Source organism: Oryctolagus cuniculus, chromosome 5 (genome assembly GCF_051225735.1).
Source record: "Oryctolagus cuniculus isolate XC-2025 breed Fujian yellow rabbit chromosome 5, ASM5122573v1, whole genome shotgun sequence".
In the NCBI taxonomy this organism is placed as follows: Eukaryota; Metazoa; Chordata; class Mammalia; order Lagomorpha; family Leporidae; genus Oryctolagus; species Oryctolagus cuniculus.
The window spans coordinates 119262683-119277430 of NC_142871.1; the positions used below are offsets into that span (position 1 = coordinate 119262683).

General features: G+C 36.5%; 1 protein-coding gene across 2 annotated transcripts in view; it reads right to left on the bottom strand.

Moving 5' to 3' along the window:
- Positions 1 to 1489: 1489 nt before the first annotated feature.
- TFAP2D (transcription factor AP-2 delta) overlaps positions 1490 to 14748 on the bottom strand; it is a 74737-nt gene continuing 61478 nt past the window's right edge. For both annotated transcript variants that reach the window (XM_089333199.1, XM_008263039.5), the window contains one exon: positions 1490 to 4229. In XM_089333199.1, coding sequence (XP_089189325.1) covers positions 4010 to 4229 — 220 coding nt within the window. In that variant the 3' untranslated portion in view covers positions 1490 to 4009. The remainder of the gene's footprint in view (positions 4230 to 14748) is intronic.

Genomic DNA, 14748 nt, shown 5'->3' on the forward strand with positions numbered 1-14748 from the left:
TTCCTAGACCTTGGTCTGGCCTAGGCAGGGCACCCTCTGTACATTTTCATCAACAGATTCACCATATTCAGACTGTTGTTATCTTCATAGTAAAGTGTGAGAAGCTTGACCATGGGAAAAATGTTCAATTCTTTATCTGCAGTCTCTAGGACACAGCCTGGCATAGAAGGGGTACATGAAACTGAGGAGAAATGAATCTCTGATTAAAAAAAAAAGATTTATCCAAACTCTCAGTACTAAAGACAATGTTTAGCATTCACATAGCATGGCCTGCCCCTGATCTGCTCTTAGCAGTTTAGATGCACTGACTCATTCTGACAGTAATTGTTTACCAGGGTGTCTCTTGTTATCCTCATTTTACAGATAGGGTAATGGAGGCAGAGAGGTTCAGCAAGTTGCCCAAGATCACACAGTAGCAGGTGAAAGAGCCATGATTTGAATCCAGGTAATTTGGCTTTAGAATCTACACTTCTAGTCACTAGGCCATGCAACCTCTCACATGTTGTATTGGCTTTTTGTAAGGAGAGAGCACACTCTTGTGTAAAGGTTTCAGATTTAATTTTTAAATTCAACTGGTCTAAAATGCTTCCAAGGAGGTATAGAAAGAAAAAAATAGGAATATGGATTGTTATACCCATTATTAACAAGGATAATTTATTGACACATTTTCCTTAAATGTACCATGTGACAGAAGGACAATCTTATCACTGTCACATTTGGGTCACTGAGGTCAAGGTGCTTATGGGTCATGTTCTGTCCTAAATATTGAAGAGAACATAGCCTCCAAGGAAGAAAAAGGAGCAAGGAACTGTATATCTGGAAAAATAATCCTTATTTATAAGGTATCTTTTTTAAAAAGGCAGAAGAAGAATATAGTAGGCATCTTTCCAGTGACCTGTTCTTTACAGAGAAGAGAAATGTAGAGTAATTCAGTTTTCATTTATTTCTCCAGAGCTACCAAAGTGAAGTTAACTGGTAACTCTAATGAAATAGCCACTGTAGTAGAATTTAAATTGATTATTGAAAGTCTTAAAACAAACATGTCTTCATATAGAAATTTAACTTATTCCTTCATTAAGTTTAAATATAAAAATTTTATATTAATTGCCATGATGAATTTTGAGTAAATATGAGAGATTTGGACAAATTTTCAGAGCAAGTAATAATTGAATTCAAAAGCTTTTTCTTCACTTTATTACTTATTATAACACTGAAAATCACGCAAATTTTGGTGATCGATTCTCCTTTACTATAAAATGTGATAATGATTATTATAACTTCACTTTTTAAATTCTGGTAACTAACTTCCTTATTGTTCAATATTAAATATATCTACTTGCAGCTAATGTGCCATCATGGAAATATTTCTCACTTAAATTAAAATAAGCATTCACAAATCACCATGGAAGAAACCATCCAGATTGAAGCACTGAGTCTTGAAAACAAATAAAGGTCCTTTGGCCCATTTTGGACAAAGAACACACACACATTCATTTAATCATTTATTTAAAAAGTGTTGAGTTCCTATTATATACAAGGCAAAGGCTGATATGTTAACAATGTATATTAGAATATGATAATAAATAAAGATTCTAAACAGGAGCAGTCCATCAATTAATTTATGCCCTAGTAACCAGTTAAGTTAAACAATGGGTGCTGTCCAGTTAAGGCTCTTAAGTCACCCCAAATCTTGGTAAATAGTATGCACTGTAGTTATAGTTATACTTCTGTTTCCAACCCTAATAAATAATAACACCCCATCAAGGTGTTAAGACCCCAACTAGTTACTACTAAGGGTGAAAAAGTAAGCAGATAATATAAGCCAGATCTAATTTTTTGTCTGATTATTGGTGAACATTTGACATGGTATGTAACTACATTAAGTACCTAGCAGAAATGCATATCAAAATACCATATTTAATATGTATGTATTGTTAATAATAAATGACATAAAAGAAAGTTAATGTGGAAATTTCATTAAGGAAATAGTAGTCCACATTATCTGTATATAACTTTCCTACTACTTATTAAACTGAAATATTTACCATTTTTGTTTCATATGTGTATTTTACAATATGAGAAATGTCATGTAAGATTGAATCATTTATTTTGTGATGAAATTTGGAACTGCAGCAGAATGTTGGATTTATTCTATTTTATTTCAAAAACCATTAAAGCCATGAATAAGGGTAAAAATTTTAAAATGGAACTAAACACATTAAGTCACAATTCATTATTTTTACAATTCTTTATATTAAGCTATTCTACTGTATAGGTATAAAATTCCTTTATTATGGAAATCCTTGGTGGTGTCTTCTGTTAATTGAATTTAGTCTAGAAAAATTATATTTTAATTGATTATGGTTCCTCTTTTTATGTACAGGATTGATGATAAAGTTCAATTGATTTTAAGAATTACTATTAGATAAAAATAGTTTTTGTGATCTCTACATGAAAACTTTTGAGCTTTGTCCTCTCAATTAAACATAATAGTAATATTCCCCATAGCGTTTATAATATGGCAGAGACTTTTTGAAAGTAATTGAAATATGTTAATGAGAAGAGAATATTTTCATGCTAAAACTAAATGTTGGGAGTTCGTACATTACTAAAATGATTGTTTTTCTTTAAATAAGGACAATGACCTATATTTTTATTTGCCTAGAAGTTTGAAAATTGTTAACTGTAGAAAAGTTAGTACAGTGTGGAACCAATCAGATTTCTTGACACATACAAATTTATATGAACCAAACTTACATCAATTACCCCTGGCCTTTGCAACCTAGAGTCTCTTGTTTCCAGTATCTTAACTAAAGGACAGTGAAGCTGTAAGAACAAGCTCTGAAAAAAGGAAGCATCTTAAAAGTAAAAATCTTCTCTTTCAATCTGGTTTTGTTTTCTTTATTGAACACAGACCTGAATGCTTTTGTGCCTCCAAAGGATTAGAACACAGTTATCAGGTGGGTAGAAGCACAAAAGTAGAAGAGAATGACTCTCGTTTTAACCACACAATCATTGGCCACCAGCATTTCAAGGGACCTGCACTAGATCCCTGGACTCATCTCCTGACTCTGAGGGGCAGGACTTCCCAGAAAGATTACTGGTCCTGTTCCCATACTTTTCTAGGCAAAACAATGCTAGTATTTTCCATTAAGAGCCTGACAGTGGCAAAACTACCTCTCCTCTATCAGTCCTACCCTGACCCATTAAACGCAGTTGGCTTCTTCAAACTGCTAGGTTGGTGATATGAGAATGGACAGACGAGTTCATTTCCTATCCTTTTAGTATTATGCTTTCTGAGTACCTTCTAAGGGAAGTGGGGGTAGTGTGGATATAGGGGGGAAACGAGCCTGGGAACGGATGGGAACATCATAGAAAGGAGAGAGCTTTCTGGAATTAGATACCACCAAGGCACTGGTAGTTAACTGGGCTAGGGGTGACCAAAATTTTGGAACTGCTTTCAATTCTAGGACAAATGTCCATTACTGCCCTTTACAGTCCCCCAAAAATCTTCTAATAGATTAATTTTCAAATTGTTCTATTTAATGGAAAGAGGCACTCTTAAGTTACAGGGAGTCAAGAAAAACTGGAGCCATAAGTACTGGTGGTAGGTTCCAGTTTGGTCATGCTTTCTATGTAGTTGGACAAGAAAGTGCATCAGTTAGATGTGAAAAGCATGTGCTGCCTCTCCAAAGTCCAGAGGTGCTTAAAAACTGTGATGTATATAATTCAGAACAGTAAGTTACGTGCACGAAAGGAGTTTATCATAACATAAAATTAAAAAGTGACAATTCCATTACACAGTTACACTGCTGTTTTCCTTTTTTCTTTCTTTTTTTGTTTTTTTTTTTTCTTTTTTGTTTCATTTTTCATTTCCATTTTTGTTTCTTAAGGAGGATTGGGGGAAGGGTAGAGATTTGGTCCACTGAAGATTAGTCACCCTCAATGATATATATTAGAAAAAATATCAGCAGCAAGACTCTCTGGAAATAGATTCTGTTTGATGTAGCTAGTCTGTCTTTTCTGTTTTGCCCTCTTTCACGGCAGCCTCTGAAGTTTTCCGCAGGGGGGCCTTCTCCGAGGTGGCATGTCCTTGGCCAGAATCCGCTGCTCCACCGTTTTTATGAGTAGTGTGTTTTTCCAAGTAGTTCAGCATTTCACTGAGGACTGTTTGGAAAGTGCTTAGAGCTGCACATATTGCTGGAGTCCCAAAGCCATGAGTGATCAAACTGGAAATGAGAAATGGTAGGAAAAGAGAAAAGAATAATTTGTAGCATGATGTGAAACAGCAAATTCTCCTCCTTTAATCCAGAGTATTCAGTTAAAGAGGCATTTATTGTGTCCTAAGTGGTTCTGAGCATCATGGATGACACAGAACAAGTCAAAGTATCACCCTCTGACCATGAGATTTAGAACTGGGCAGTGCTGTGGCACAGCAGGTTAAGCTGCCATCCGTAGCACAGTCATCCCATATGGGCGTTAGTTGGAGTCTTGGCTGCTCCATTTCCAAACCAGCTTCCTGCTGGTGCACATGGGAAAGCATCGGAGGATGGCCCAAGTCCTTGGACCCTTGTATCCTTGGGAGAGACCCAGAGGAAGCGCCTGAATCCTGGCTTTTGCCTGGTCCAGCCCTACCTGTGTGGCCATCTGGGGGAGTGAACCAGTGGTTGGAAGAGCTCTTTCTGTCTCTCTGTCTGATTCTGACTTTCAAATAAATATCTGAGAGGCAGAGATACAGATAGAGGGAGAGACAGAGAGAAAGATTTTCCATCCACTGGTTCACTTCCCAAATGGCTGCAATGGCAATCCTAAGCCAGAAGTCAGGAGCTTCCTCCATGTCTCCCACATAGGTGAAGGCCCCCAAGCACTTGGGTCATCTTCCATTGCTTTCCCAGGCCATAAGCAGAGAGCTGGATCAGAAGAGGAGCAGCTAGGACATGAACCAGTGCCCATATGGGATGCCGGCACTGCAGGCTGAGGCTTGACTTACTACACCACAGTGACAGCCCCATAAAATAAATCCTTAAAAAAATTTAGACTCTATTTGAAAGAAGACTGATCATTAATAGACTTAATATGCATTGGTTTCTAGCTTGTCTGAGTATTTAACATATAACTTGACTTTCCATCTAATTAGAAAGTTCAGCTTTCTATGTGTGGGAATCATCTCACTTTCAAAAATGGTATACATGCTTGTATAGACAAAGACTACATAAGAGTAAATCGTGACCAACTGATTGTGCCTGATGACTTCATTCTTCTCTTTTATACTAACACAGTTTTGCTTGGCCATGCTATCAATCATCCGGAGGCTATGTTTCTGAGCTTCTGTTGCAACTAGGTTTGGAGGTGAACTATGAAGAGAAGTGATATATTCAATTTCCATTTGCTCTAAGTTCCTCTGAAAACAGCCATGCATTTTATACAGATGGTGGCAGGGATTGAGCAAGATGAAAGGAACCTATTTACCTCCAGACTCCTAAACAGTAAAGAAACAACAATCTATCTTACATTGGTCACTTTACGTTTGGATCATGGACTATAACCAACTAATAATTGTAAACTAGTATGGAAATGTAGTGAATATTGTGGTAATCTCAATAGACGTAGCCTTTCTAACCATGTCAACTTTTCATCTCTGGATGAACAAATACATAACTGTAGATTCACTCTTTTTGTGAACAGAAACTACCCAGATTATTTGTTTCAATTATTCCAAATTGAAACTGCAAGTTTGCTCCCTATAACTTACATCTTATAATAATATAGAAAAATCATGCTGTCATATGTTATGCACATGTTATAAAATCTACAACATTGTAGATAAATATATTGTACATTCAATAAGTGAAGGCATTAACTGCTTACAACTCTTAGGTTTTTATAGTTATTATGATATTAGCAGTTTCAAAAAATCAGAGTGCCATCCTTCATAATATATTAACTACCCACTTTAGAGTATATGATTTTTAATCTGTCAAAATAATGATTTTTAAAATAATGCAAATGAGGGATTTGAAGTCTAAGGGAGCCTTCTGATATACCTTAATGGAGGTAATAGTCATATCTACCATGTGAGTTATTGCTTACATTAATCAGTGCTAAGTGCACAGATGATGCCAGATCTATATTAAGTGCTTGATAAATGATAGATGTTGTGATATATTCATGGTGAGGGCAAAATTTTCTGTGTATCATCATTATATTCCACAGATGACTGTCATCTCTTCTCTGAGTATTTTACAAAGCTCGTAAGTTAAAAAGAAGATACAGGAACTTCAGTCTCAGATTATTTACAAAGTTAAAATGATCAGTGTTTGGAAAATCATGGGTACAAAATTTGTAGTATAAGACATTATAGTTCAAATATATTTTATCTTTTCTGCAGTGCATTGCTGAGCAGAAAGACTGATTTTAGCTTCATTTCTATAATGAGACAACTAGAAGGGAATACAAATGATTTGGAATCTGTCATGATGACTAGAAAACAAATGAAATTGTTTGGAGTGGTGGAAGAATTAACTGAGGTTCCCCGCCCCCCAGAAAAAGAAACTGAGTGAATTCAACTATTGATGTCCAAAGTGCTTGGTTCTAGGTACAAACTGTGTGTTTTCTTAAGCTGAATTCCAGTTTAGTGCTCACTGTACTATTACATGGATTTTATTTTCATTTAAGTTGGCATCTCCTTTTGGTTGTGACTCACCTTTTCACTGATATCTGTATATGCAGTATTTAGTTTCAATAGGGTTAATATTAAACTTAGTTGCCAGTAGTTGAGTTCTGAACATATTCCAGGCTCTGCTCTAAGTTCTTTATCTGCGTCACCTATATATACTCCTATCTATAATACTAAGAAGTAGATATCATTATTTCCATTTTGCAGATAAAGAGCTGAGGCCCAGAGAGATTGCCTGAGAAACTGGTTGTACTATGTTGCCTTTGCATCTACATTTGTCTCAAGCTGAGGGTATGTTATATTCCTCTTTGAGAAATCACATTTCTGTTGACTGTTTTAGCTCAGTTTCTATGACCTATCTTTGCTCTGCAGACAGCCTTGTAAGCCTACAAGATGATGATTCTTCGAATTTACTTTCCTAAGAGAAGAGTTTTTAAATATCAAGTGCAAAGTACATAGGTTTGTATGAATGCTGTAGTCACCCATGTTGAGAAAAGATTTATCATCATAATGAAAAATTCCTCTTAAGCTGATATCAATTCTTGGTTGATAGATTTTCTTGCTTCCAAATGGCTATCTGTTCATTAGTATATTGTATTGTCATTTTGCTCTGGATTTGTCCTTTGGGCGTACATTGGCTCTGATCTTAGGCACTTTTTGAGTTAGAGGAAGTTATTTATCTTTGTACAGTGACATTGGTTTAACAGAACATCTGCAAGTTGTTTTCCAACCTAAGTTTTAGTTGAGGGATATTAATGCTTATACAGCTCTTCTTAAAACCAAGATATACACAGAAACTTATGGAAGTTGAAAGTGGACTTAAACAGAAAACTCTAAAATCAATTGTGAAATATTCAATGTAAGAAAAGTAAGTGCTTCAAGTATCATCTTTCAATAAGAAAACACTATGTAAATTATTAAAATTGCCATAACATTTCTTGCACATCAGAAAACATGATACTAAGTTACAAGGCATAGTCTTTTCTAGCAGTCTTCAGTGAAGTTTATTTAATTCAAATAAAGAGATTTAATGTTCTGGAATAGTGCAAAAAGAAAAAGTGTGCTATTACAGGATGATTAAAAGGAATTCCAGGGAGTATTATGCTATTCTGTTAGCCCCAATCACTCCAGAAATAGGTGTATATCTCATTCCTGGTGATATACAAGAAAGGAGAGGATGATTAATGGAAAAATAAAAGTAGAAATGGCAAGACTGACTTTCAGTCCTAGATGTGAAATAAAGTAAGATCACCTGTAAGGTAACAAACCATAGTAATATATGTAATAGTAATATATATATCAAAATAACTTTTGATAATGGAGATCAGTTTTACATTTGGAAAGTCATAATTTTAAGCTGTAAGTTTATCATCTGGGTTAAATAGTAACCATGATGTTTGAGGTAGGTAGTCAAAATATAAAAGTAGAAGTTCTTCTAAATTGAAATTAATCTAAAACCTTATTCTTAATGAGGAAATTGAAAGATAAAACTAAGGGTGGACACTTGGTGCAGCAGTTAAGATGCCGCTTAGGATACCTACATTCCATATCAGAGTGCTTGGATTCAAGTCCTGGTTCCACTTCTAGTGATTCCAGTTTACTGCTGATGTGGAAAGCAAGAGGTTATGGCTCAAGTATTTAGGTTCCTGAACACAAATGGGAAACCAAGAATGAGTTCTGAGCTTTTGGCTTTGGCCCAAACTAGCCCTGGGTACTGTAGGCATTTTGGATGTGAACCAAGGGATGGATGATATCTGTCTGTCTTTCCATCTCTTATTCTGTCTTTCAAGTACATTTTTTAAAAATAAAAGTTTAAAAACCCACTTCTTAATTAAAAAGAAGAGACAAGTAGCATTGTGTTAGATATGTCTATCTGAGTGACACATTTTTTAAAGAAGATTTATTTATTTGAAAGGCAGAGTTACACAGAGAGAGGGGTAGAGAGAGAGAGAGAGAGAGAGAGAGCTCTTCCATCTATTGGTTCACTCCACAAATGGCTGCTGGGCTGGTCTGAAGCCAGGTTCTGGGCTGATATGAAGCCAGGAGCCAGGGTCTCCCACACAGGTGCAGGGACCCAGCTACGTGGGCCATCTTTCACTGCTTTCCAAGGCACATTAGCAGGGAGCTGGATTAGAATTGGAGCAGACAAGACTTGAACTGGTGTCCATATGGGATGTGGGCCTTGCAGGTGGAAGCTTTACCCATAACCCACATGATGCATTTCTAATGTTTTTGCTGAGCTGGCACGTGGCATAGTAGATTAAGTCACCACTCAAGATGTTCACATCCCATATCATAGTGCCAATGAGAGTCTCAGTTCCTTAGCTTGCAATCCAGCTCCCTGATAATGCACCTAAGAAGTAGCAGATGATGATGGTTCAAGTTCCTGGGTCCCTACCACTCAGATGGGAGACCAAATAGAATTCCTGGCTCCTGTATTCAGCTTAGCCTGGCCCCAGCTGTTGAGGCCGTCTGAGGAGTGAACCACAGGGTAAAAAGTCCGTCTGCCTCTCCCTTTCTCTCTGTCATCTGCCTTTGGAATAAATACATCTCATTTTTAAATTTTTTTATTTTTAGTTTTTAAGATAAATTTATTCATTAGAAGGTCAGAGTTACTGAGAGGCTGAGGCAGAGAGAAAAAGAGAGGTCTTCCATCCACTGGTTCACTCATCAGATGGCTGCAACCATTAGAGCTGCACTGAACTTAAGCCAGGAGCCAGGAGCTTCCTTCAGGGCCCCCATGTAGGTCAGGGGCCCAAGGATTTTTGCGATCTTCTATTGCTTTCCCAGGTTGTAGCAGAGAGCTCGATCAAAAGTGGAGCAGTTGAGACTTGAACCGGTACCCATGTGGCAGCTTTACCTGCTATGCCACAGCACTGGTCCCTCATTTTATTTTATATACTTTTATTATGCTGGGCAGAGGCAGAATATACAAATGTACTTCCAAGACTCATTTCTTTACTGCAAGCAATTATCTCTTCTATTACATTATTTTTGTAAGGTTCTTCTCAGGTTTACCTTCCTTTAATGCTGAAACATATGATGGTCATTTGTATTTGTGTACCTTTGTGTATCCTTCCTCTTTCTAGCCCATCTAAATTCTATTCACCTTTTAAATCTCCTTTGATAATGAAGACCAAGAAGAGTTGCTTTCCAAGTCCTTTGCTTAAGCTATTAAAAAAAGTTGTGCTCTTGCCAAAGGATAGAAATTTGCAGAACTGGTGAGAGGACTTAAATGGAGTTCTGGGGAAAAAGGAGTAACATCCCCCCAAAAAGAATAACATTATATCCAAAAAGGATATGAAACAAGAGTACACAGAAGACAGCAAAGAGAGGCTAATCTGTGGCTAAGGTCTCAGCAAAAAGAGGACAAGGAGTGGGAGCAATGTGGGTAGCATTAGAAAGAGCACAAGTGATCATCAAAGAATACCAGATATTAACCACAAATGGAAAATGAGATGTTATGTGTTTCCGCAAAAATCTGTGGTTTGGTTTAATGAAGTATTCAAAGACACACACAGAGAAAAATTTGTGGTTTGGGCATGCTACTATAAATCAATAATCAAAAGTTATAATCTAATCTTAAAAATAGTACAGAGTCTGTTAAGACACATTCCAACCAAACCACAGGCCAGCGACAGCAATAACAAAAGTATATGTGGATGAAGGGAAATGGTTTGATAATATCCAAGACCCTTCCTTGATAAAAATTTTTCAATAGTTTAGGAGTAGAGGAAATCAAACTAAACATAAGAAAGGCCATATATGACAAGCTCACGCTAATATTATACTTAATGATGAAAAGCTGGAAACTTTCCAGCTATGATCATGTACAAGACATTGGTGTCCACTGTCACCATGTCTATTTAGCATAGTTCTGGAAATTCTGACAGGAGCAAGTAGGAAACAGAAAGAAATGAAAGGCATTGGAATCAGAAAAAAGATGTTCAATTGTCTCTGAAGACAGCATTATTTTTATATAGACAATATAAAAACTGCAGTAAAATACTGTTAGAACTAAGGAGTAAATTTATTGAAGTGGCAGATACAGAAATATTTCATTTTTATATACTGACAACTAACTATGCAGAAAAGAAATTAAGAAAGCAATCCTGTCTATAAGATAATTTTTAAAAAATGGAGAGAGTTCAGTCTCAGGAAGAGTTAGGGAGAAAATTGCAGAGGAAACACTATGCAAATTAGAGGGACACAATGGACCTACTTGGAAGGCATGGATGCCCACAACTCAGGACCACAGCAGCCGAGAGCCTATGCACCGGCGTTGCAGAGTGAAGTAAGACCAGACTGCAGCAGCCGAAGCCACTGGTGATAAAGCTTCCTGGCCACATCCACCACACATCTCTAGATATTCACTGCAAGCAGACACTTCACTTATCTACAGAAGTGTAATACAAAGATAAAGCCACCACAGAGGAAAAAAACAAAGAAACCAAGGAGTAGCTCCACAAATGCCAAATAACAAATGCACCAATTCAAGAAACAAGAATAAGGAAGACAACGTGATACCCCCAAAGGAACACAACAATTAAATACTAGATTGTGAAGATGATGAGATTGAATAAATGCAAGAAATGGAATTAAAAAAATTGATCATAAGATTACATAGATGTATGGGGGCTGGCGCCGTGGTTCACTTGGTTAATCCTCTGCTTACATCCCATATGGGCTCCGGGTTCTAGTCCCAGTTGCTCCTCTTCCGGCCCAGCTCTGCTGTGGCCCAGGAAGGCAGTGGAGGATGGTCCAATGCTTGGGCCCTGCACCCACATGGCAGACCAGGAAGAAGCACCTGGCTCCTGGCTTCAGATTGGCCCAGCGCTGGCCGTAGTGGCCATTTGGGGAATGAACCAATGGAAGGAAGACCTTTCTCTCTGTCTCTCTCACTGTCTGTAACTCTACCTGTTAAATAATAATAATAAAAAAAGATTACATAGATGTAATCAGAACCAAATACACAAACTACTGAAATCTGTACAAGACATCAAAGAAAGTTTCTCCCACGAAATTGAGATCTTAAAGAGAAATCAAAATGAAATGAAGAATTCAATAGAAAAAATAAGAAATGCAGTGGAAAGCCTTATCAACAGAATTTGTGAGGCAGAAGAAAGAATATCTGACTTAGAAGACGAAGCACAGGAAATTATACAGTCAACCAAAAACAAGAAGAGGAAAATAGAAAACTAAAAAACACTATTGGGAATCTACAGGATACTATCAAATGACCCAACATACAGGTTGTAGGAGTTCTTGAAGGTGTGGAAAGACAGAAAGAATTAGACAGCATTTTTAGTGAAATAATAAGAGAAAACTACCCTAATTTGGAAAATGAAAGGGACATCCAAGTACAGGAAGCACATAGAACTCCCATTAGACAGGAACAGAAAAGATCTTCACCATGACGCATTTTAATTAAACTCATCACAGTAAAACATAAAGAAAAGATTCTAAAATGTGCAAGTGAGAAATGCCAGATTACTTTCAGAGGATCTCCAATTGGACTCACAGCACACTTCTCATCAGAAACCCTGCAGTCTAGGAGAGAATGGTGAGATATAGTCCAAGTCTTAAGAGAACAGAACTGTCAACCCAGAATACTATATCCTACAAAGCTCTTACCCAAGGGAAATGAAATCAGTAAAAAAAAGTTAGCTTTACCCCCACATTTTACTGCAGTTCACTTCACTATAGCTAAGACATGAAATGTATTGAAATGTCTATCAACCAAAGACTGGATGAAGGAATTATGGGATATGTACATTATGGAATACTACACAGCAGTAAAAAACATGAAATCTTGTCATTTGCAAAAAAATGGATGAATCTGGAAAACATTATACTTAGTGAAATAAGTCAGTCCCAAAGGGACAAATACCATATGTTTTCCCTGATCTGTGATAACTAATAGAACACCTAAAAATAAATCTGTAGAAGTGAGATTTATACTTCAAGAAGGGATTATTTGAGTTGCCCTTGTATTGACTGTAAATAGTTTTTGTTTTTGTTTTTTTTTTCTTTATACTATTTGTTGAACTCTTTACTTAACACAGAGTTAATCATATGTGTATAAAGCCAACTGAGGGTGGATCTCAGTAAAAAATAAGAGTGGAAATGAGAAGGAGGAGGAAATTAGTAACTGTAAAGCTGTAGAGTTCTGCATGCATGCCTATGGACTTACATGTAAGGGTACAGTTTAAAAACTTGTTATGGGATCCCAAATCCCATTATTCTGGGTGGTAAATATGCCATCTTAAGTTTTAAAGTGTTCATATTAAGTGTTAAAGTGAACATAAGGATAGTATTAAGTGTTAAAGTGATCATATAAATAGTATTAAGTATCTGGTAATAATAATAGAATTAAAAAGGAGAGAATGTTCCAACATGGGAAGCAATCCACACAGCAGACTCAGAATGACAACTGCTTCAAGTAACAGGCTGACCTCAGAATCATCCCTTCAGTCTTCCTGGTCTGGCTGGAAAGCCCATGAGAACATTTCATGCATGGAAAGCCAAGACACTGTGGCAAAAAAAAAAAAATGCTCCACATGAAGGATCTCTGTCAGTGAGACCCTAGTGGAAAGAAGTGGTCATAAAGGAAGGATGTACTTTTCTCTAAAGGGAGGAGAGAACTTCCACTTTGCTTATGGCCTTGTCTAAATACTGATGGAGTTTATGGATTCAAAAGGCTTCCGTAGCCTAGGCAGCTCATGTCAGAGTCTTGGGTGATCACTGATGTCATAAATAAGAGTGTTAATTGTTAAATTAACAACAGGAGTCACTGCGCACTAACTTCCCATGCAAGACTTCCGTCCTCAGTAAGTTGTATATGAGAGTTAAATGTAAAGCTAGTTCTCAAGCAGTTTTTTTGGTGTGTGTGCATGTGTGTGTAAATTGTTGAAATCTTTACTTAGTATATAATTGCTCTTCTGTATACAAAGTTAATTGAAAATGAATCTTAATGGAGAATGGGACTGGGAAGGGGAAAATGAGGAGGGGGAGAGGTGGGAGTGAGGGTGGGAGGGCAGGTATGGTAGGAAGAATAACTATATTCCTAAAGTTGTACTTAAGAAATTTGTATTCCTTAATTAATTAATTAATTAATAAAAAAGAAAGCAATCCTATTTATGACAAAATAAAAGAGAATAAAGTATTTAGGAATAATAAATTTAATCAAGGAAGTGAAAGTTCTTTATACTGAAAACTATACAACACTGATGAAAGAAATTGAGGAAGACATAAATAAATGAAAAGATATCCAGTGTTGATTGGGAAAATTAATATTTTTAAGTGCCCATACTACCCAGAGTAAGATTTAATTCTATCCTTATCAAAATGCTAATGGTGCAAGCACACATTCTCTCTAAAGTTAAGATGTCAGTTAGGGTACCTGCATACCATATTGGAGTGCCTGAGTTTGATCCTTACCTCAACTCCTGATTCTAGCTTTCTGCTAATATGCACCTACATCAGAGACATGACCAAACTCTTGGCCACTGTGGGCAGTTTAGGAGTGAACTAGTGGGTGAATATTGCCTCTCACTCTTTCTCCCCAATAAATAAACAAATAAATTGAGAAATATAGTGATATTTTTTGTGGAAATAGGAAAAACAATCCTAAAATTCATACGGAACCATAGAAGTGCCCCCTAAACAAATACATCTTTAAAAAAAAGAAAATAAGATGGAAGTATCACAATTACTGATTTCAAATTATATTACAATGCTATAATAACCAAAACAGTATGGTACTGGCATAAAAACAGACAGATAGACCAACATAGCAGAGTAAGTCCAGAAATAAATTCACAAATACATGGTTAACTAATGTTTGATAACAGGAATGCAAAAAATATACTTTGGAAAAAGGACAGGCTCTTGAGCAATTCGTGTTGGGAAAACTGGATTTCCACATATAAAAGAATGGATTTTTATCTTATATCATATACAACAATTAGCTAAAAATGTACTTGAAAGTCAAATGTAAGATTTCAAATTGAAAAACTCCTAGCTGGGGCCGGCGATGTGATGCAGCGGGTTAACACCCTGACCTGAAGCGC